General features: G+C 42.9%; 1 protein-coding gene across 1 annotated transcript in view; it reads left to right on the forward strand.

Annotated features, from left to right (window-relative positions):
* The first annotated feature begins 318 nt into the window (after positions 1-318).
* Positions 319-22,781, forward strand: part of SUMO1 (small ubiquitin like modifier 1) — a 36,383-nt gene continuing 13,920 nt past the window's right edge. Inside the window, exons 1-2 of the mRNA XM_032278636.1 lie at positions 319-669; positions 20,222-20,296. Coding sequence (XP_032134527.1) covers positions 334-669; positions 20,222-20,296 — 411 coding nt within the window. The 5' untranslated portion in view covers positions 319-333. The remainder of the gene's footprint in view (positions 670-20,221; positions 20,297-22,781) is intronic.

Below are 22,781 nucleotides of genomic sequence, written 5' to 3' on the forward strand. Positions count from 1 at the left end.
TTACCCACCCCCCATTTAGAAATTTCAGCATTGGTCTTTAGCATCAGTAGCCATCAAGATTGTGTCCAATGGGGTCGTTGCTTTCTTGTTTTAACTCACGGCCATGTGTTTGGCAAGGGTGCTGGTTAACCGGAAATGTTGGCTCTAAGCTAGAAGCACTGGCATGGAAATCAACATATTTGGGGGTGGGGGGCTAATGAGGAGGGCTGGGAGGAGACAAAAGAAGTATTTCGGCTTAGCGGTCAGAGACACGCAAGGTGTAAGGGAGGGAGGAATCTAGGTTGAGAGTGGCTCCAAACATTGAGAAGGGGCCAGGACCTTTCCTCCTGGGGGATGGCCCTAGTACTGATGCGCAGGGCCGGGTCCTTGACGGAGCTGACAAGACTGCTGTTCACCCGTGCGACCACCGGTAAAGCAGCTCCACAGCCCCTCCTCCCTCTTGGCTGCTCCCCCACCGGTTTTCCCGCCTTGTTTTTCCCCTCATCTCTCTCTCCCTCCTCCCTGCGCGTAGCGGAAGTGACGCCAGGCGTAGCGGAAGTTGCTGCAGCCGCGGTGTTGTGCTGTGGGAAGGGAGACGGATTTGTAAACCCCGGAGCCAGGTTCTGCCTACCCGAGGCCGCTGCTGTGCAGAGACCCCCGGGTGAAGCCGCCGTCATCATGTCTGACCAGGTACCGGGCTGGGAGGCATCCGACGGCGGTGGCCAGGGCCTTCCCTGTAGGTCTGCCTGCCGCTAGGCTGGGGTCAGGGATGGAGGCGCGGGGGAGGGGAGCGCGGATTGGGGGAGGGGGCGGCCGGTGGGGACTGGGCAGGGGAGGGAGGGGAGCCTACTAGGGCCGGAGATGCTGGGGCCTGCCGCGGGGCTCCCGGAGCCGCCCGCCCCTCTCTGGTCTCGCTCATCACTCCCTGTACCCCAGCGCCTCTGGTTGCGGCCTCCCTCATATCGTCCCACTTCTTTCTCCCGGGTCGATCAGGTGCAGAGCCCCGCTTCCACCTTCCTGAGAGGGTCTCTGGAGAACCCGTCCTTCTTCCTCCAGAGGACTGATCGCAGAAGCAGGGCCCTAGGCCCCAGTTATGTAATGGGAAGAGAATCCCTTAGTGGGAGGCTCTGTGGCGCTGAGAAGCGGCTGGACTCTCCACTTTCTGCCTTTCCGTCTGGGGAGGGCGTGGGGCGGCGAGGGGGGGTAGATGTCCGATGTTGTTGGGAATCCAGAGAGCCCTGTCTCGGTTCGGACTGCAGCTAGGGCAAGGATGCCGCTGCTTTTCTGTGAGTTACGTGTGGGGGTGCAGAGCTGTCGCCTCTTTCCTGTACTTTCCCATTTCTTACTCGGGATTGGTTCATCCTATCTCTCCAGTTGTAAGAGACCATTCGGAATAACCAAGAAAGAAAATAGAACGAAACTGCTAGAGCAACAAAAAGCGTCTCACCTGGGCATTAACCTGAAGAAGACTGATATTTTTGAGGAAAATGATAGGAAAACTTTGTGTATGTAGAGTAGTTGCAGAATATTTGCAGAAAGTTGCCAGGTAAGGCAGAGTGCTCCAGCTCAATGTTAGTATCAATAATTTACTTGGGATTTGCACTTGATCAGAAGTGATCCATTTTTAAGCTTTTCTTCCTCATCCTCTTCTAATTAGCCACCTTTATGATGTTTTTAATCACGTTTTTGTCTGGTCGTTTGTTGCTCAGACGACTTTGACTTTTTTTTATTTTTTATTTATTTATTTACTTATTTTTTTTGAGACGGAGTCTCCTATCGCCAGGCTGGAGTGCAGTCCTGCGATCTCGGCTCACTGCAACTTCCACCTCCTGGGTTCAAGCGATTCTCTAGCCTCCGTCCCCTGAGTAGCTGGGATTACTGGCATGCGCCACCACACCCACCTAATTTTAGTAGAGACGGGGTTTCACCCTGTTGGCCAGGTTGGTCTCCATCTTGTGATACGCCTGCCTTGGCCTCCCAAAGTTGTGGGATGACAGGCCTGAGCCCCGCTTCCGGCTGACTTTGACTTTTAACATTTTTGGACCTTTTACTCATTTAGTGTTAGTTATTCAGAAAACTATTTTTCATTCAACTCCACGGTGTACTTGAACTTTTAAATTTAACACACCTATTCCCTTGGCTTTTAACCCAGTTTTGTACCATTTGCTGAGAGCAAATGAGGCTTTTGGAGATTTGTACTATTGTACAAAATGTACACTCACATATTTAAGGCTTAACCATAATCTAGATTAATTTTGGATGAATCTACCTAGTAATAATCTAGAGTAATTTCCAAGTTGGCATTATAAGTGTTTCCCTAGGTAGTCGTTTACTTGGTTACTAGGAAAAAAGTATAGGTGTAAATGCTGAGTTTCATCAGCCTTTTATTTTGCTTTTCAGAAGTGTCTAGAAAGCATTTTGAAATTTATTGTAGACAGATGAAAGAGCGACATAAATAAATAATTACAAAATAAATTGTAGAATTTATTGCTCCATTTTGAAGTCAGGTCATTTAACAGAGACAAAGAAATAAAAGATGTAGGACATCAATAGATTTTTTATTTCATGTTCATACTGGGACATTATTTGTCTTTTTTTCACTCTTATTGTTTCATGAGTGTTCAATGGAGATTTCTAGAAACTAACATGACCTGTAATAACAGAACAGATTAAATGTGGAGGCAGATGTGAAAATCCAGCTGTTTTTATTAAGCCAGACATTAAGGAGATTGAAAAAAAATGTGTAACAGTTTCACTCTTTAATTTTGTTTTGAAAAATATTTTTAATAAAAATATGTGTTAACATATAACAGGTTTGTTGGTATTTGGAAATCAATTAATATTTAAAAACATTTTCCAGTTTTCGGTGTTTATTTATTTATTTATTTATTTTTTTTGAGACGGAGTTTCACTCTTGTTACCCAGGCTGGAGTGCAATGGCGCGATCTCGGCTCACCGCAACCTCCGCCTCCCGGGTTCAGGCAATTCTCCTGCCCCAGCCTCCTGAGTCGCTGGGATTACAGGCACGCACCACCATGCCCAGCTAATTTTTTGTATTTTTAGTAGAGACCGGGTTTCACCATGTTGACCAGGATGGTCTCGATCTCTTGACCTCGTGATCCACCCGCCTTGGCCTCCCACAGTGCTGGGATTACAGGCTTGAGCCACCGCGCCCGGCCAGTTTTCGGTGTTTAATGCTGTAAACATCAATAGATGTAACCGACCTAACAAAAGCTTTATGGGGTTCTAAATAAGTATAAGAATCCTGAGACCAAGAAGTTTGAGAACTGTTGCTTTAGGCTGATTGACCAACATCATTATTAATAATTAAGACTCTGGCTGGGCGCAGTGGCTTACACCTGTAATCCCAGCACTTTGGTAGGCCAAGGTGGGCGGATCACCTGAGGTCAGGAGTTTAAGACCAGCCTGGCCAGCAAGGTGAAACCCAGTCTCAAAAAAAAAAAAAAAAAAAAAATTAAGACCCAGTACATTGGCTGAGTGCGGTAGCTCACACCTGTAATCCTAGCACTTTGGGAGGCCAAAGTTGGGGAGGATTGCTTGAGCCCAGGATTTTGAGAGCAGCCTGGGCAACATACACCTCATCTCTACAAAAAAAATTAGGCTGGCATGGTGGCTTGTTCCTGTAGTCCCAGCTACTCAGAAGGTTGATGTGGGAGGATCACCTGAGCCTGGGAGGTTGAGGTTGCAGTGAGCCCAAATCATACCACTGTACTCCAGCCTGGGCAATAGAGACCCTGTCTCAAAACAAAACAAGCGAGACCCAGTACAAGTTTAGTGTTGAGTGCTAAAGACTTAAAGAGTTATGAAGCTGAACGCTTAGTCTTAAGAGGTTTATAAGTGAGAACAAGAATCTCCAAATCCTGCACTGTAATATCAGCATGAGACTAAATTACTGTCCTAAAAACCTTAATTTGAATCAAGTTCTTTTAGAGTGATGTATTTTCTGAGCCACTTTTCAGAAGGTTATTGTCTGGTACTAAGATAGTGAAGTTGAGGAATAGCTTAAGCTTAAAATAGGTGGACATTAAATATACCTAGGACTTCAATTGCTGAGTTCTCCATTGATTAATGAAAAATGATTGTTTTTGGAATTTGAGTGAAGCACTTCTTTATTTTTTATTTTTTATTTGAGACGGAGTTTTGCTCTTGTTACCCAGGCTGAAGTGCAATGGCGCAGTCTTGGCTCACCGCAACCTCCAACTCCTGGGTTCAGGCAATTCTCCTGCCTCAGCCTCCTGAGTAGCTGGGACTACAGGCACGTGCCACCATGCCCAGCTAATTTTTTGTATTTTTAGTAGAGACAGCGTTTCACCATGTTGACCAGGATGGTCTCGATCTCTTGACCTCGTGATCCACCCGCCTCGGCCTCCCAAAGTGCTGGGATTACAGGCTTGAGCCACCCCGCCTGGCTGTAGTGTTTCTTTTTTACATCAACATCATCAAAGGTAGCTTGGTCAGCTTTTCAATTCAGGTCTGTTAATTGTAGCAATTGTATGACTGATTTGTTCCACTCTAACTGAACCTGTATTAACACCCCAGAAAGAGAGATTGATTGAATGATTTTCTTTTTATCTTTAGTCAAAGATTTGGAAACATTGTATAATTGTGTTTATCTGAATACACTACCTCAAAATTCTGTGACTTAAAACAACAGCCTTTTATTTTGTTCATAAATCTGCAATTTGAATAGGGCTCTGTAGGTTGGACTCATCTCTGCTTCTTGGTGTGTGGGGCCTCAGCTGAGATGACTCAAGTGGCTGGGGGCTGGAACAGCTGGGGGTGGGGTGGGATGAGACTGAGTGGGACAAGTGTCTTCATATAGTCTCAGAGCCTTTCTGAGTGGTTTCATCATGTGTTCTTAGCATGGAGACCCCAGGGTATTCAGACTTATGACTCAGGGATCATGGAGAGAATGGGTGTTCCAAGAGAACCTGGGTGAATTGAAAATAGCAAGGCTCCTACAGCCTAGTCTTGGAAGTCACTTCTGTATTCTTTTGGCCATTCAAATCACTAAGGTCAGGCAGATTGAAGGGAAAGGCATTTATTTAGACACTATTTCTTAATGGGAGGAGTAACAAAGAATTTGAAGTTTTTTTTTTTTTTTTTTTTTTTTAAACAGAGTCTTGCTCTGTCACTTAGGCTGGAGTGCAGTGGTGTGATCTCAGCTCACTGCAACCTCTGTCTTCTGGGTTCAAGCAATTCTCCTGCCTCAGCCTCCTGAGTAGCTGGGACTACAGGCGAGTGCCACCACGCCCAGCTAATTTTTGTATTTTTAGTAGAGACAGGGTTTCACCATGTTAGCCAGAATGGTCTTGATCTCCTGACCTCGTGATCCGCCTGCGTTGGCCTCCCAAAGTGCTGGGATTACAGGCTTGAGCCATCGCGCCTGGCCAATGTGCAGTTATCTTTAATCTGCATTAATTGTATTTTTCCTGCCATGATATATTCCCTGAAGTATTCTTTTTTTTTTTAAGACGGGGTTTCACCATGTTGGTCAGGCTGGTCTTGAACTCCCGAGCTCAGATGATCCGCCCGCCTTGGCGTCCAAAGTGCTTGGATTACAAGCATGAGCCACCACGCCCGGCTTCCCTGAAGTATTCTTTATAGCTGATTTTAGAAATACTTTTTTTTACTGATTTTAGAAATACTTTGCTTGAGGTAGCAGGAGAATATGAACTGGTTGTGTATTAAAATTCATAATTATGTTACTACTATTTATTTTTTATTGTTATTTATTTTTTTTGAGACGGGAGTTTCGCTCTTGTTATCCAGGCTGGAGTGCAATGGTGCGATCTCGGCTTACCGCAACCTCTGCCTCCTGGGTTCAAGCAGTTCTCTTGCCTCAGCCTCCCGAGTAGCTGGGACTACAGGCACGCACCACCATGTCCAGCTAATTTTTGTATTTTTAGTAGAGATGGGGTTTCACCATGTTGACCAGGATGGTCTCGATCTCTTGATCTCGTGATCCACCCGCCTCGGCCTCCCAAAGTGCTGGGATTATAAGCGTGAGCCACTGCACCCGGCCTTGTTACTACTATTTATATCATAGATTAGGTGTGTTAGACTGTAGTTATTACTTGAGCATGTAGTCAGTGATGTGTACCTTAAGCATTTCATGCCCGAGGAGAAGAAAAATACATATTCTGTGTCCTCTCTGATAGACATGAGGTCCTGCTAGGGGATATTACAAATGTATGGGTTGTAGTAAAACACTTTAAAGGAAGCATTATCTAAACAAACTTTACTAGTAGTTTAAAACCTGAATATGAGTGTTATGATTAGAGTACTCATTAAGCTTTAGTAGTTTAAATTTCAAAACTATAAAGCAGTTGTCATATAACTCAGGACAACCTTTAGTCCTAAAAAGAAGGTATCTATTTCATAATTTTTAACGTGTTCTACCTCAAAGTTTTGTGACTTAAAACAACAGCCTTTTTATTTTGCTCATAAACATAAATCTGCAATTTGGACAGGGTTCTATAAGTTGCACACATCTCTGCATCTTGATGTGTGAGGAGGCCTCAGTAGTAGCGTAATGTAACACTGCATTCAGTTACTAGTGTTAACACTCAGTAACATGTAATATAACAGTTACTTACATTCTTTTTTTTTTTTTTTTTGAGGGAAGTCTCATAGTAGCGTAATGTAACACTGCATTCAGTTACTCGTGTTAACACTCAGTAACATGTAATATAACAGTTACTTACATTCTTTTTTTTTTTTTTTTGAGGGAAGTTTCGCTGTGTTACCAGGCTGGAATGCATCTGCCTTCCAGGTTCAAGGATTCTCCTGCTTCAGCCTCCTGAGTAGCTGGGACTACAGGTGTGCGCCACCACGCCCAGCTCATTTTTTTTTTGTATTTTTAGTAGAGAGGGGTTTTGCCATGATGGCCAGGATGGTCTCAATCTCTTGACCTTGTGATCCACCCGATTGTTTGGCCTCCACAGTGCTGAAATTACAGGCCTAAGCCTCTGTGCCCATCGTTTTTTTTTTTTTTGAGACGGAGTCTTGCTCTGTGGCCCAGGCTGGAGTGCATTGTCATGATCTTGGCTTACTGCAACCTCTGCCTCCCAGTTCAAGTGACTATCCTGCCTCAGTCTCATGAGTAGCTGGAATTATAGGTGCATGCCACTGTGACTGGCTACTTTTTGTATCTTTAGTAGAGACAGAGGTTCCCCCATGTTGGCCAGGCTGGTCTTAAACTCCTGACCTCAAGTGATCCGCCTGCCTTGGCCTCCCAGAGTGCTGGGATTACAGGTGTGAGCCACCGTGTGGCCAGTTATTTAGATTCTCAGTGTTTTTTCTCCATTACATCTAGCAGTATTCATCCTTTTTTTCTTTTTTTTCCTGTAATGCTTAGCACATTGAGTGGCTACTTAGTAAAAAGTTTTTAAAGGAGAGTGTCCAGATTTATTTTAACAGATGTTTATTGAATGTCAGAATATTCGCAGCACCGTTCTAGGTTATAGAATTGGAAGGTCACCTCAAAAATGTGAAACAGCATGTACCTTCCTCACCCTCCTCTCTCAGTCCTCTTGATGTTGTTTTGTTATTGAGGCAGGGTTAGTTGTCATGGAATATTTTTTCTCTTACAATACTTTTGCATACCTTCATCTTTATTTCTGTTAGCAATAGACCTGGTAACTTTATCTTCAAAGTTGAATCATTTACTTCTTCCAGGACATTGAGATTATTAAGGATACTTTTTTTTTTAAACAAAATGTCTCATATTTATTACTGAACCTAGCCAACCAACACATTCATAACAGATTCGGAGAGAAAAAATATATTCCCAGTAAAACATGTCTGACTCTCCAGATAGTGCTGACATTTTTCAGCTTGATATGGTAACATTATTGTGAGCTTCCGACAGCATTAATTATGTTGTATTGTGCAATTCCTTATAGACGCAGCTGGGTTCTTCTTCAGTGTCTCCTTTTGGAGGTTTACCTGATTTTATTACCAGTTTTCATCCAAATCCACTTGGGAATGGGACAATTTTGCTTTTGTTTCTTGGTCAGGAATCACTTAATCCTGAAAGTCTTGTGAGAAGACATGGTGAGAAGTGGAGCACACACCATGATGGCGGATAAAGGAAGAGGGGCGGATACTTTTTTTTTTTTTTGAGACGGAGTCTTGCTCTGTTGCCCAGACTGGAGTACAGTGGTCCAATCTTGGCTCACTGCAACCTCTGCCTCTGGGTTCAGGTGATTCTCCTGCCTTAGCCTCCCGAGTAGCTATAACTACAGGCACTCAACATCATGCCCGGCTAATTTTTGTATTTTTGTAGCAGTGGGGTTTCACCATGTTGGCCAGGCTGATCCTGAACTTCTGACCTCAGGTGATTCGCCTGCCTTGCCCTCCCAAAGTGCTGGGATTGTAGGCATGAGCCACTGCACATGGCCTGGATAATTTTTTATTAAGGCGTCTTTAGCATTCCATTTTAGAATTTCCTGAAATTGTGATTTTTTGAAAAAGATACTCTGATTTCTTTTTTTTTTGAGATAGAGTCTTGCTCTGTTGCCCAGGCTGATTGCAGTGGTGTGATCCAGGCTCACTGGAACCTCTGCCTCGCGGGTTCAAGTGATTCTCCTGCCTCAGCCTCCTGAGTAGCTGGGATTACAGTCATGTGCCACCACGCCTGGCTAATTTTTGTAATTTTAGTAATTTTAGTAGAGACGGAGTTTAACCATGTTTTTCAGACTGGTTTCAAACTCCTGACCTCGTAATCTGCTTACCTTGGCCTCCCAAAGTGCTGGGATTACAGGTGTGAGTCACCTCGCCTGGCCTCTATTTTTTTTGTGAGACGGAGTCTTGCTCTGTTGCTAGGCTGGATTGCACAATCTCTTCTCATTGTAACCTCTGCCTCCCAGGTCCAAGTGATTCCCCTGCCTCAGCCTCCCGAGTAGCTGGGACTGCAGGTGCACACCACCATGCCTGGCTAATTTTTTGTATTTTAGTAGAGATGGGGGTTCACCATGTTGGCCAGGATGGTCTCGATCTCCTGACCTTGTGATCCGCCTGCCTCGGCCTCCCAAAGTGCTGGGCTTACAGGGTGAGCCCCCACTTACATAACCTAGCCTGTTCTCTTTCTTTAAGAGTTTTACGGAAAAGTTCACACAGGTACTGTTATTGAGCACCTTAGTTTTATTTATTTATTTATTTTTTATTTTTATTTTTTTTTTTGAGACGGAGTTTCGCTCTTGTTACCCAGGCTGGAGTGCAATGGCGCGATCTTGGCTCACCGCAACCTCCGCCTCCTGGGTTCAGGAAATTCTCCTGCCTCAGCCTCCTGAGTAGCTGGGATTACAGGCACACGCCACCATGCCCAGCTCATTTTTTGTATTTTTAGTAGAGACGGGGTTTCACTATGTTGACCAGGATGGTCTCGATCTCTTGACCTCGTGATCCACCCGCCTTGGCCTCCCAAAGTGCTGGGATTACAGGCTTGAGCCACCGCGCCCGGCCTAGTTTTATGTTTTAAAATTTGGATAATTCCTGCAACATGACTATGTTTACTTAAAGATATGTTGTTTTGGTTCTATTTTGTGGCTGTTTTTGCATTCAGTTGCTTTTTCTGAGCTAATGAGGATCTAAAGGAAAAGACCTGAAGGAAGGAAGGGTGGAATTCTATTTGCTGGTCTGGTTCTCGGTATCTAGGGCCAGTTATTTTTAAAGGTTTTTGTCAAAGAGTAATATACCTACAAAAAAGTGCACAAGAGTGTATAGTTTGCTGAATTTTCACAAACTGAACACAGCCATGCAACCAGCACTCAGATGAAGAACTACTATACTGACAACAATTAGAATAGTTTTGTCTGTTTTTAATACAGTGTAACATTTTATAAGTGAAATCATACAGTATGTACCTCTCTTTGTGGGTTCTTTTGCCCAGCATTGTTTAGAGACTCATCCATTATTATTGTTTATAGTTGTATCTTATTGAAGATACAGAATGGAATGCTGTATGGCATTCTATTGTGTGCAATGCAATACACATAATTACTCATTCTGCTTTTGATGCCCATTGAGGAGTTTTCTAGTGTCTGTTTTTTTTTTGGAGACAGAGTTTTGCTCTTGTCCCTCAGGCTGGAGTGCAATGGCACAATCTTGGCTCACTGTAACCTCTGCCTCCCGGGTTCAAGCGATTTTCCTGGCTTAGCCTCCCGAGTAGCTGCAATTACAGGTGCCTGCCAGCACACCCAGCTAATTTTTGTATTTTTAGTACACCATGCCCAGCTAATTTTGTATTTTTAGTATGGACTGGGTTTCACTATGTTGAGCAGGCTGGTCTTGAACTTCTCATCTCAGGCGATCTGCCCGTCTTGGCCTCCCAAAGTGCTGGGATTGCAGGTGTGAGCCAGTACACCCAGCCTAGCACCTGTTTTTAATATGAGCCAAACTGATACCTATTTATAGCACCTTCTGTGTCAGGATTGCTTTTAGGCTGAATAACAGAAAATCTGATTTATCATACATTAAACAAGTTTTTTTTTTTTTTTTTTTTTTTTTTTCCATAAAACAAGCAGTGTAGACATAAGTAGCTCAGGTGCCTTTGTATTCTTTTCTTCTCCATCCTTACCAGCATCTTTCACTCTGATGCTTGTCTGCTTGTGGGCTCAAAAAAGCTACTTTGTGTTCCAGACAGGAGAAAAAGGAGAAGCAAAGGGAAAAAGTTTGTCATTTTACGTCTCTTTGGCCAAAATGGCTATAAAAGAAGCTGGGAAATATGTTTTTTATCTGGGCAACTTTAGGTTTCCCTTTCTAAGGAAGAAAAGGAAAATAGATACCAGATAATTAACAATGTCTGGTTATTGTTAAGCATACTTAACAATTGTAAGCATACTTCCAAGCATGTTTGCTAGTACTTTTGGATGCAGTCAAACTGGTTTGTTGTAGGCTTAGCATAAGTTCATAGTCTAGGCTCAAAGAGTAGGGTTTACACAACGAGTAAAATGTTCAGTTATAGTTTGTAGTTCCTGAGAAGCTATCTGTACATATCTAGTGTTTAACCACCATTTAGGGTTGAATGTAAATATTCAGAGGCCCATTGTTTTGACAGTTTTGACCTAAACCTTGAGGTTACGGAGTTAAATCTGGTCAGTTCTGTTCTAAATCTCTAGTACCGTCTTACTAAGTTTGAACATATGCAGCATGAAGATGAAAATATACTATATTTTTGTGTTTTTAGAATTGTGGGCCGTGTGCAGTGGCTCATGCCTGTAATCCCAGCACCCTGGAGGCCGAGGCAGGAGGATTGCGTGAGTGCAGGAGTTCGAGACCAGCCTGGGCAACATGGTGAAACTCTGTCTCTATCAAAAAATAGAAAATTTAGCTGGGTGTGGTGGTGTGTGCCTATAGTCCCAGCTACTCAGGAGGTGGAGTTGCAGTGAGCCAAGATTGTGCCACTGTACTTCAGCCTGGGCAGCAGAGCGAGACTCTCTCTCTTTTTTTTTTTTTTTTTTTTTTTTTGCCTCTGTCTCTAAATAAATAGTAGAATTGTGGTAAATTATTTAAGTATGAGGGAAGTGACTTTATTATAATTCCAAGTTTTTACCTTTTAATAATGGTTGCATTAGAATTATCCTGTTTAACCCGTTTTGACCTTTCTTCATTAGGAAATAAATAGATATGTACAGAATTTGTTTGAAACTTGGAGTGAATTTTTTTAATGAAAATTTTTATTTATGTTTAAATGTACTGCTTATATAATGAATCCTTGTGGCCACCTCTTAGCCTATCATCTACATTATCCCATTATACTCCCCCTTATTATTTTGAAGCCAATCCTAAATATTGTATCATTTCATCTGTATTTCAATATATACCTTTAAAAGAGAAGGGCTTTTTCTTTTAACATGACCAGTATACCGTTATCACACCTTAACAAATGAACAGATTTGTTAATGTCATCAAAGAAGAGTATGCATTTTTAAATTTGTTGTTGGGTTTTCCTAGAATCCCTCCGATTTCAATAAGAATGAGCAATCCAGCCTGGCGTGGTGGCTCACACCAGTAATCCCAGCACCTTGGGAGGCCAAGTTGGGTGGATCACCTGAGGTCAGGAGTTGAGATCAGCCTGGGCAACATGGTGAAACCCCGTCTCTACTAAAAACACAAAAATTAGCCAGGTGTGGTGGCACACACCTGTAATCCCAGCTGCTCAGGAGACTGAGGCAGAGGAATCACATGAACCTGGGAGGCAGAGATTGGAGTGAGTTGGAATCGTGCCACTGCACTCCAGCTTGGGTGGCAGAGCAAGACTCCATCCCAAACAAAAATAAAAAAAAAAAAGAAAGAGGGCCGGACGCGGTGGCTCAAGCCTGTAATCCCAGCACTTTGGGAGGCCAAGGCGGGTGGATCACGAGGTCAAGAGATCGAGACCATCCTGGTCAACATGGTGAAACCCTGTCTCTACTAAAAATACAAAAAATTAGCTGGGCATGGTAGCGCGTGCCTGTAGTCCCAGCTACTCAGGAGGCTGAGGCAGGAGAATTGCCTGAACCGAGGAGGTGGAGGTTGCGGTGAGCCGAGATCGAGCCATTGCACTCCAGCCTGGGTAACAAGAGCGAAACTCTGTCCCCCCCCCAAAAAAAAAAAAAAAAGAGCAATCCTTGTGCAGCTGGGTAACACATTGGCAGTAGTTAAGCATGATACTCTTTCCCTGTGACTGAATTGTTACTGTACTGATTACCAGAGTGCCTTTTTTTTTTTGGAGACAGAGTCTAGCTCTGTTGCTTAGGCTGGAGTGCAGTGGCATGATTTCTGCTCACTGCAACTTCCACCTCTTGAGTTCACACAATTCTTGTGCCTCGGCCTCCCGAATAGCTGGGATTACAGGCGTGCACCGCCATGCCCAGCTAACTTTTTGTATTTTTTTTTAGTGGAGGTGGGGTTTCGTCATGTTAGCTAGGCTGGTCTTGAACTCCTGGCCTCAAGTGATCGCCCACCTTAGCCTCCCAAAGCGCTGGGATTACGGGAGTGAGCTACTTGCGCCCGACCTCCAGAGTGCTTTTAATCAGAGGTCTTGTTCTTTTGACTTTGAAATAACATAATAAAACTCTCCTCATGAATTTTGTACATTTGAAAATGAGGACTATTGTGTTTTCCATATCTTTTGCAGTCTAAGAGGTTTTCAATTCTCAGTTTGATCCTGTATGTTCACTTAATCTTTCCATCACCTGTTTCTTCTGCTTTGGGGCTGTGTATCCTTTCAAGCCAAATCACCCAGCAATCTTTGGGATTATCTTTTCTTTGATGACCTAGTGTCCCAGACTCAGAGCTGAATGCTTTCACTGTTTTGTAACTAGTGCGCCATACCGTTCTGTATTGGCTGCTTTTTGCAGGGAAGAGAAGGAAAGACAGCATACAAAAGACACTGAGCTCGCTAGAGAGAAACTTTGGCTTTTTTTTTGTACAGGATCTTCTCATTTTTCAGGCAGGTTTGTCAAAGAAGAAGTTGATAAGCTTGATGGTTGCCTTAAGCAAGCGTAGACTATTAAACAAGTGGTACAGGTGATCGTTACTCTAGTGGCTCAGAGTTGGGAAGAGATCACTGAATGGAGCGTCTAGGGAAAGTGGCAGCTTATTTTTGGAAATTTAAAATCTCGTTGTTCACATATTCTTTTTGTTGTTGTTGAGACAGAGTCTTGCTCTATCACCAGGCTGTAGTGCAGTGCGCAATCTCGGCTCACTGCAACCTCCACTTCCTAGGTTCAAGTGATTCTCATGCCTCAGCCTCCCGAGTAGCTGGGATTACAGGCACGTACCACCATGCCTGGCTAATTTTTTGTATTTTTAGTAGAGACAAGATTTCACTATGTTAGCCAGGATGGTCTCGATTTCCTGACCTTGTGATCTGCCCACCTTGGCCTCCCAAAGTGCTGAGATTACAGGCTTGAGCCAATCACAGCTGGCCTTATCTCTTATTCTCAACTTTGAATACAAAAATTGAAAAGAACTGTTTGAACTGACTATTGCATACAGAAGTATGAAACATGAGTAAGATTCTGTAATATGATACAGAAAATAGTGCTATTATTCTTAATTATTCAACGAACATTTAATAATTGCTTAGTATTTGTTTGGCACCACAGAGGTGAGAGGTGAAAAAACTTGAACTGCTTATAAACTTGTAGGGAAGACAAGACATATGAACCTGTCACAGAAAACTTTTTTTATTTTTTTTCCTCTGAGACGGAGTTTTGCTCTTTGTTGCCCAGACTGGAGTCCAGTGGTGCTATCTTGGCTCACTGCAACCTCTGCCTCCTGGGTTCAAGGGATTCGCCTGCCTCAGCCTACTGAGTAGCTGAGATTACAGGCATATGCCACCATGCCCGACTAATTTTATGTTTTTAGTAGAGATGGGGTTTCTCCACGTTGGTCAGGCTGGTCTGGAACTCCTGACCTCAGGTGATCCACACACCTCAGCCTCCCAAAGTCCTGGGATTACAGGCATGAGCCACTGCACCCAGCCAGAAAACTGTTTAATAAGAATATTGAATATCTTTAAAGTACCAGGCTCTGTGCTTGACCAGAAATACAAAGAAGAGTAAGGCATGCCAATAAGAAGCTCAAATCTGGTAGAAGAAACAGATATGTAAACAAATGGTTGTGATAGATAAGTAAGCAGTATGGGAACTTTTAAGAGGATGATCAGTGAAGTGTGATATCTGGGTGGTCATGAGAGGTGGGTAGAGTGGGAAAAGGCCTTTGTTGAAGAGGGGTTCAGCATGCACAGAAATAATTGAAATAAGATAGAGGGTGCCATGTTCAAATAATTGTAGATAGTTATGGCTGGAGGATAGGATATATGCTAACAGAGGTAGGAGAATAAGGTTTCATTGCTAGGCAGGGACCAGCACATGAAGGATCAGTGTATGTCAGCTAAGGAGTTTGATTTTTTTTTTTTTTTTTGAAACGGAGTCTCGCTCTGTTGGCCCAGCGGGGAGTGCAGTGGGCAATTTTGGCTAACTGCAACCTCTGTCTCCCGGGTTCAAGTGATTCTCCTGCCTCAGCCTCCTGAGTAGCTGGGATTACAGTTGCATGCCTACACACCCGACTAATTTTTACATTTTTAGTAGAGATGGGGTTTTGCCATGTTGGCCAGGCTGATCTTGAACTCCTGACCTGAGGTGATCCACCCACCTTGGCCTCCCAAAGTGCTGGGATTACAGATGTGAGCCACCGTGCCTGGCCTAGGAGTTTGAATTTAACCCTGAAGATTTTGAGCAAATCAGATTGCATTTTAGTGAGATGACTCTGGTGACAGTTTGGAGAAATAATTGAAGAGAGGAAAACTGGGAACATCAGTTATTGTATTTTTAAAATTATTATTCTAGTGACAAGGTCTCACTCTTTCACTCAGGCTGGAGTGCAGTGGCATGATCCTGGCTCACTGCACCCTTGACCTCCCTGGCTCAAATGATCCTTCCACCTCAGCCTCCCAAGTGGCTGGGGCTACAGGCATGTACCACCATGCCTGGCTAATTTCTCTATTTATGGTAGAGATGGGGTTTCACCATGTTGCCCAGGCTGGTGTCAAACTCCTGGCCTCAAGTGGTCCACTTTGGCCTCTCAAGAGTGCTGGGATTACAGGTGTGAGCCACTGCACCAGGCCGGTTATGCTGTTGCAGTGATGTTAATAAGCCACAATGAATTCCTGAACTAAAGCAGTGGAAAGGAAAGAATGGGATGGGCTTGAGAGCTATTAAGAAATAGAATTGTCAGGCTGGGTGCAATGGCTCATGCCTGTAATCCCAGCCCTTTGAGAGGCCAAGATGGGAGGATTGCTTGAACCCAGAAGTTTAGGACCAGCCTGGGCAACATAGGGAGACCCTGTCTCAAAAAAAAAGACATAGGGTCATAGAATTGTCAGAATGATGAATGATGTTAAGTATGAAGTTTAATGTTTAAAAGCAGAAGAGGAGCCAAAGATGACCCTGGAATTTTTGTTGTTTGCTACGGATTGTGTGGTAATCATTTATTGTAATTGGGGATCCAGGAAGAATTGTAATTTGTTTTGATTTTGATTTTTAGAAAGAGGAGTTAACACTGACGCAGGAGTTAGAGATAATGCATTTGGTTTGGGACACTTCCTCAGTGAACTACCCTAGGTATAGCTAAATGGATATATTCAGGCACTTGGATAATTGTGTGTGAAACTCATAAAGGTTAGAAGAAATGATTAAGTTATTAGTGTCTGAGAACTAGTTGGAATCACGGGTTACCAGGGAGACAGAGAAAAGCAGAGGATTGAAGACACAGAATTCAGATGAAAACCAGGATTTAAGGAAATGACAGAAATGAGAAAACCTAATCTTGGTAGCCACCAGTGGAGAGTTTTCAAGGTAGAACTCATCAGTGTTTGTTGTTTCAGAGAGTTACAGATGAAAGTGTACGTTGGATTTAGCAATAAGGAGTCCACCTGCTAACATTGGTGAGGAGAATGTCAAGTGGAATAGTGGGGGCATAAACCATATTACAGTAGGGTGACAGTGAAAGTAGGGATAGCAAAAACGGAATATTCTTGTAAGAAGTTTGACTTAGAGGCCGGGCGTGGTGGCTCAAGCCTGTAATCCCAGCACTTTGGGAGGCCGAGGCGGGTGGATCACGAGGTCAAGAGCTCGAGACCATCCTGGTCAACATGGTGAAACCCCGTCTCTACTAAAAATACAAAAAGTCGGCCGGGCGTGGTGGCTCATGCCTGTAATCTAGGCACTTTGGAGGCCAAGGCGGGCAGATCACCTGAGGTCGGGATTTCAAGACCAGCCTGACCAACATGATGAAACCCCGTCTTTATTTAAAAAAAAAAAAAAAAAGAGAGAAGTAAGGTCAAAGGAGAGTATTTTTAAGTTGAGAATAGATGCCATAAAAGATATGAATAAATTGTAAGTAGAATAAATACCATAAAATATGAATAAATTGCAAGGAAGATATTAATATCATTTGAAAGGTTGGGGGAGTGCTGTGGTTCATAGATGAATTTTAAAAAATACTGACTTGGCCCAACGCGGTGGCTCATACCTGTAATCCCAGCACTTTGGGAGGCTGAGGTACGCGGATCACGAGGTCAGGAGATTGAGACCATCCTGGTCAAGGTGAAAGTCTGTCTCTACTAAAAATACAAAAATTAGCTGGGTGTGGCGGCACATGCCTGTAATCTCAGCTACTTGGAAGTCTGAGGCAGGCAGGAGAATCACTTGAACCTGGGAGATGGCGGTTGCAGTGAACCGAGATTATACCATTGCACTCTAGCCTGGTCAACAAGAGCAAAAATCTGTCTCAAAAAAAAAGAAAAGAGAAAATATACTGGACTTAAGTTGATGTGTGAGGTAGATATCCTTGAGGTGATTTCAAGAGAGGATATATATATGCCAGCTAAATGAAACTAGGGCTGCAAAGGGCTGAAGATGAAGTAATGCTAATGGATGTGTTTAGGGAACAGCAAATAGTCCAATTGAACAGAGTCTTTGGGTTTGTAAAGTGAGTGATGAGAGAAAAATGAGAATTGAGCTTAATAGTGGAAGGACAGAATGTCATGCTATAGAGTTAGGTTATAGGCCCTAAAGTACTGGAAGCTATTTATGCTTTTTCTTTTCTTTTCTTTCTTTTCTTTTTTGAGATGGAGTCTCGCTCTGTAGCCCAGGCTGGAGTGCAGTGGCACAATCTAGGCTCACTGCAACCTCTGCCTCCCAGGTCCTGGTTCAAGCAATTCTTCTCCCTCAGCCTCCCGAGTAGCTGGGATTATCGGCATGGGCCACCATGCCTGGCTAGTTTTTGTATTTTTTAGTAGAGACAGGGTTTCACCATGTTGGCCAGTCTGGTCTTGAACCCCTGACTTCATGATCCGCCCATCTCGGCCTCCCAAAGTGTTGGGATTACAGGTCTGAGCCACCGCACCCAGCCCTATTTATGTTTCTTGATTTGAGTAGTTACAGGATTGGAGAAGCTAGGCTTTAGAAGGAGAGTTCTGAAGCACTTGAGAGTGATGGAGAGGAGGAGGGGGAAGATTTCTTCTGTGCTGAGTAGCCTCTATAGCTACCCTGTCTAAGAGACGCATGAGCAAAGCCACTCCTGTTGTGCTGATACATTGCTGCCAAGGGAGTGGGCTGTCCTTTGTGCTAACTTAAACAAAGCTTCTTAACGCCTCCTCTCCTTCCAGTCATAGAGGACTCAGAGCTTGGTTGCTGTTTATTGCCCTTCACTGCATGGAATAAGTTGTTTTTTGCCTTCTAGATACTTAGAGGAAGAAGCAGCTGTTTACTATGAATATATAATAGAAATGTGGAGAGAGACTATATTTGAAGACAGCCTTCTAGTTTTCAGGTGAAATACTGTCTCACTGAAGAAGGTTAATTTTGCCTGCTGCCATAATAGTCAGTAGTCAGCAAATGTTAAAAGCACTGCAGAATGAAAAACAGGCAAGGATTCATACTAATGAAGTCAGTTCTGTTATCTAAGCATTTCCCTAGATTCTGGCCTGTATCTTAAGGTTAAAAGCTACTTTTAGTTTAATATGTTCTCTCTTTTTTAAATTGAGTTTCGCTCTTGTTGCCCAGGCTGGAGTGCAATGGCACAATCTCAGCTCTCTGCACCTCTGCCTCCCAGGTTCAAGCGATTCTTCTGCCTCAGCCTCCTGAGTAGCTGGGATTACAGGCATGTGCCACCATGACCGGCTAATTTTTTGTATTTTCAGTAGAGATGAGGTTTCTCCATGTTTGTCAGGCTGGTCTTGAACTCCCAACCTCAGGTGATCTGTCTGCCTTAGCCTCCTGAAGTGCTGAGATTATATGGGCGTGAGCCACTGCGCCCAGCCATGCTCTCTTAATTGTTGAATGTTAAAGAATTTTGTATTTTAAGTTAATAGCATGAGCTACACAGGTAATGGTTCTGTTATTTTACCTGTAAAATGCAATATGGTTATTCTTATCAAATATGGATTAACTGTTTGAAATTATTATGAATAATAAGGTATATATCTAAATAAGTGGGTAATTTCGTGGCCAAACTAAGGTGTAGCACATAGAGAAAAAAGCTACTTTTTTTTTTTTTAACCACATTATTAGTGAAATTTTCCAAGGTACCCGCTTTACAAAAAATGATTTGCTTATTCTTGAGATACCTTCATGGTGAAGTTGTTTCAACTAATTTATTCTGTTAACTTCATTTTCATTCTAGTAACTCTCTATTTGAAATTATTTTGTAACTCTTGTTTTTGTGTTTTTTTTTTTTTTTTAAAGAAATGAGGTCTTGCTATGTTGTCCTGGCTACTATTTGAAATTATTTTGTAACTCTTGTTTTTGTGTTCTTTTTTTTTTTTTTTTAAAGAGATGAGGTCTTTCTATGTTGTCGAGGGTGGCCTCGAACTCCTGGGCCAAGCAGTCCTGCCGTCACAACCTTTCAAGTATCTTGTCTTCCTATTTTTGTCTCCCCTTTTCCTTTAACTATTTACCGTGTTTGTGCTTTTTTTTTTCTAATTCTAATACAGTAATACAGTTCCTTTAATTTTTTTCAGTCAAGCCTTAGCTTTTAAACTTAAGCATTATGCTTCGGATAGTCTAAAATAATTGATTATATAAAACTGATTTATTTTGATTCCAGAGTACATTAGGCCAATACTTTCCTATTTGATTTTCCTTTCTAAATAGCTTTGCTTATGTTAATATGATTAATTTAAATTTCTTAGCACAGTTTTGTAGTTGGATTAAACTCCTCATGATAGGCTGTGAGAAGATAATCTTGGATTCAGAATCTTTGTCTAAAAATCATGGAGGATGAACTCCCTCTGTGCTGGCAAGAGTTGGCTGTAGGGCAGTTGTTTCCAAGTTGTTGTTCCTTTGGCCAGCAGCATCAGTACCATCTGGTAATTTGTTAGAAACTGATTCTCATCCCTACTGCAGATGTGCTGAATAAGAATCTGGGGCTTGGGCCCAGCAGTTTGTAACACGTCCTTCAGGTGATTTTGATTCGTGGTAAAGTTTTAGACCATTACTATGGGATATAAGAAAAGAGACCCCTTTCTTGATTTCTAGTGAATGGTGTTTGGGACAGTAATTGACTTAGAATCTTTTTTTTCTTAATTGACTGGCATGGAAAAGAAATGCTCTTTGTATTCTCAGGTGCAGATTTTGCACCCTGAATGAAAGTAATGGATACTCAATAAGTGAGTAATTAAAATAATACGTAAGAACTTTTATCTTGAAATTTGATTTTCTTTCAGGAGGCAAAACCTTCAACTGAGGACTTGGGGGATAAGAAGGAAGGTGAATATATTAAACTCAAAGTTATTGGACAGGTGAGTTTCATTGTTTTTCTGTTTTGACTGTCCTTCAATGTGAATAATTTTTCACAGGAAAATTATTTAAGTAAGACAAATTATTTAAAAATGACTGTGTATGCATTTTAATTTATTGTGTATGCATCTGTTAGATGTGGAAGAGGCCGATAATGTTTTTAAAATTACTCTGCGAGGCAGTTTGAGATCACCTTAATTTCTTCAAATAGAAACTTTTTCTTGGTTAGTGTGCTTCAGGGGCAAATACAGTGAATACTATTAAGTGATAATGCTAGGGCCAACCTTAAGTAAAACCCCTGTCAGTCCTTTTCCTGACCTTTTCCCCTTTTCTGGCCACCTATTTCCCTAGAGTCTAGTCTGTAGCTTATTGATTTTGAGATGTTAATTAAGGTTAGCTAACAAGGTTCCAGGAATGAATCTGCATAGTTACTTGGGTTTTCTAAAGGACAAAAGACAGAATTGGTGGAATGGTGGCCTCTCACCATCGAAGTGTGACATTTGAAAAAATTTTTGCCGGGCGTGGTGGCTCATGCCTGTAATCCTAGCACTTTGGGAGGCCAAGGTGGGCGGATCACAAGGTCAAGAGATGGAGACCACGGTGAAACGCCATCTCTACTAAAAAATACAAAAATTAGCTGGGCATGGTGGCGCACGCCTGTGGTCCCAGCTAGTTGGGAGTCTGAGGCAGGAGAATTGCTTGAACCCGGGAGACGGAGATTGCAGTGAGCCGAGATCACGCCACTGCACTCCAGCCTGGCACCTGGCAACAGAGCAAGACTCTGTCTCAAAAAAAATTTTCTTTTAAATTAAAATAAAAATTAAAAATTTATTTTTTGAGGTGGAGTTTTGCTATTGTTGCCTAGGCTAGAGTGCTGTGGCACGACCTTGGTTCACTGCAACCTATACCTCCTGGGTTCAAGCGATTCTCCTGCCTCAGCCTCCTGAGTAGCTAAAACTACAGGCATCTGTCACTAAGCCTGGCTAATTTTTTAAATTTTTGTAGTTTTAGTACACAGATGGGGTTTTACCATGCTGGCCAGGCTGGTCTCGAACTCCTGATCTCAGGTGATCCACCCGCCCAGGCCTCCCAAAGTACTGGTATTACAGGTGTGAGCCACCATGCCTGGCCTTATTTTGAAAACTTTTAATTCACATACTATAAAATTCACTATTTTAAAGTATATAATCTAGTGGCTTTAGTATATAAGTATTTAGTATATAATTCAGTGGCTTTAGTATATAAGTATATGATTCAGTGGCTTTATGTATTCACAAGTGTCTGCAGCCATCACCACTACCAATTCCAAAACATTTGTATTACCCCAAAAAGATGCCCTGTACCCATTAGCAGTCATTCCTCATCCTGTTTTTGCCAGCCACTGACAGCCATAATTCTACTTTCTGTCCTATGGGTTTGCCTATTCTGGACATTTCATATAAATGAAACCATAAGATACATGCCTTTTTAAATTTTTTTTTGGAAGAAGAAGTCTTGCTCTTGTCTCCCAGGTTGGAGTGCAGTGGCGTGATCTTGGCTCACTGCAACCTCCGCCTCCTGGGTTCAAGCGATTTTCCTGTCTCAGCCTCCCAAGTAGCTGGGATTACAGGTGCCTGCCACCATGCCCAGCTAATTTATATATACATGTATATATTTTTTTAGTAGAGATGGGGTTTCACTGTGTTGACAAGGCTGGTCTCGAACTCCTGAAGTCAGGTGATCCAACCGCCTTGGCCTCCCAAAGTGCTGGGATTACAGGCATGGGCCACCGTGCTCAGCATTTTTTTTTTTTTTTTTTTTTTTTGAGACAAGGGTCTCGCTCTGTCATCTAGGCTAGAGTGCAGTGGCCTGATCTCAGTTCACTGTGACCTCCACCTCCTGGGTTCAAGTGATCCTTCTGCCACAGCGTCCTGAGCGACTGGGATTTCGGGTATACACTACCATGCTCAGCTAATTTTTGTATTTTTTTTTTTTTTTTTTTGAGACGGAGTTTCACGCATGTTGCCCAGGCTGGAGTGCAATGGCGCGATCTCAGCTCACCGCAACCTCCGCCTCCTGGGTTCAGGCAATTCTCCTGCCTCAGCCTCCTGAGTAGCTGGGATTACAGGCACGCGCCACCATGCCCAGCTAATGTTTTGTATTTTTAGTAGAGACGGGGTTTCACCATGTTGACCAGGATGGTCTCAATCTCTTGACCTCGTGATCCACCCGCCTCGGCCTCCCAAAGTGCTGGGATTACAGGCTTGAGCCACCGCGCCCGGCCTAATTTTTGTATTTTTAATAGAGATAGAGATTTGCCATGTTGGCCAGGCTGGTCTTGAACTCCTAACCTCAGGTGATCTGTCTACCTCAGCCTCCCAAAGTGTTGGCATTACAGGCATGAGCCACTATGCCTAGCTTTGGTATGTGACTTTTTTTTCTTTTTTTTTTTTTTGAGACGGAGTTTTGCTCTTGTTACCCAGGCTGGAGTGCAGTGGCGCGATCTCG

The sequence above is a fragment of the Sapajus apella genome, unplaced genomic scaffold (assembly GCF_009761245.1).
Source record: "Sapajus apella isolate SASKATOON/1434 unplaced genomic scaffold, GSC_monkey_1.0 scaffold10, whole genome shotgun sequence".
Classification (NCBI taxonomy): Eukaryota; Metazoa; Chordata; class Mammalia; order Primates; family Cebidae; genus Sapajus; species Sapajus apella.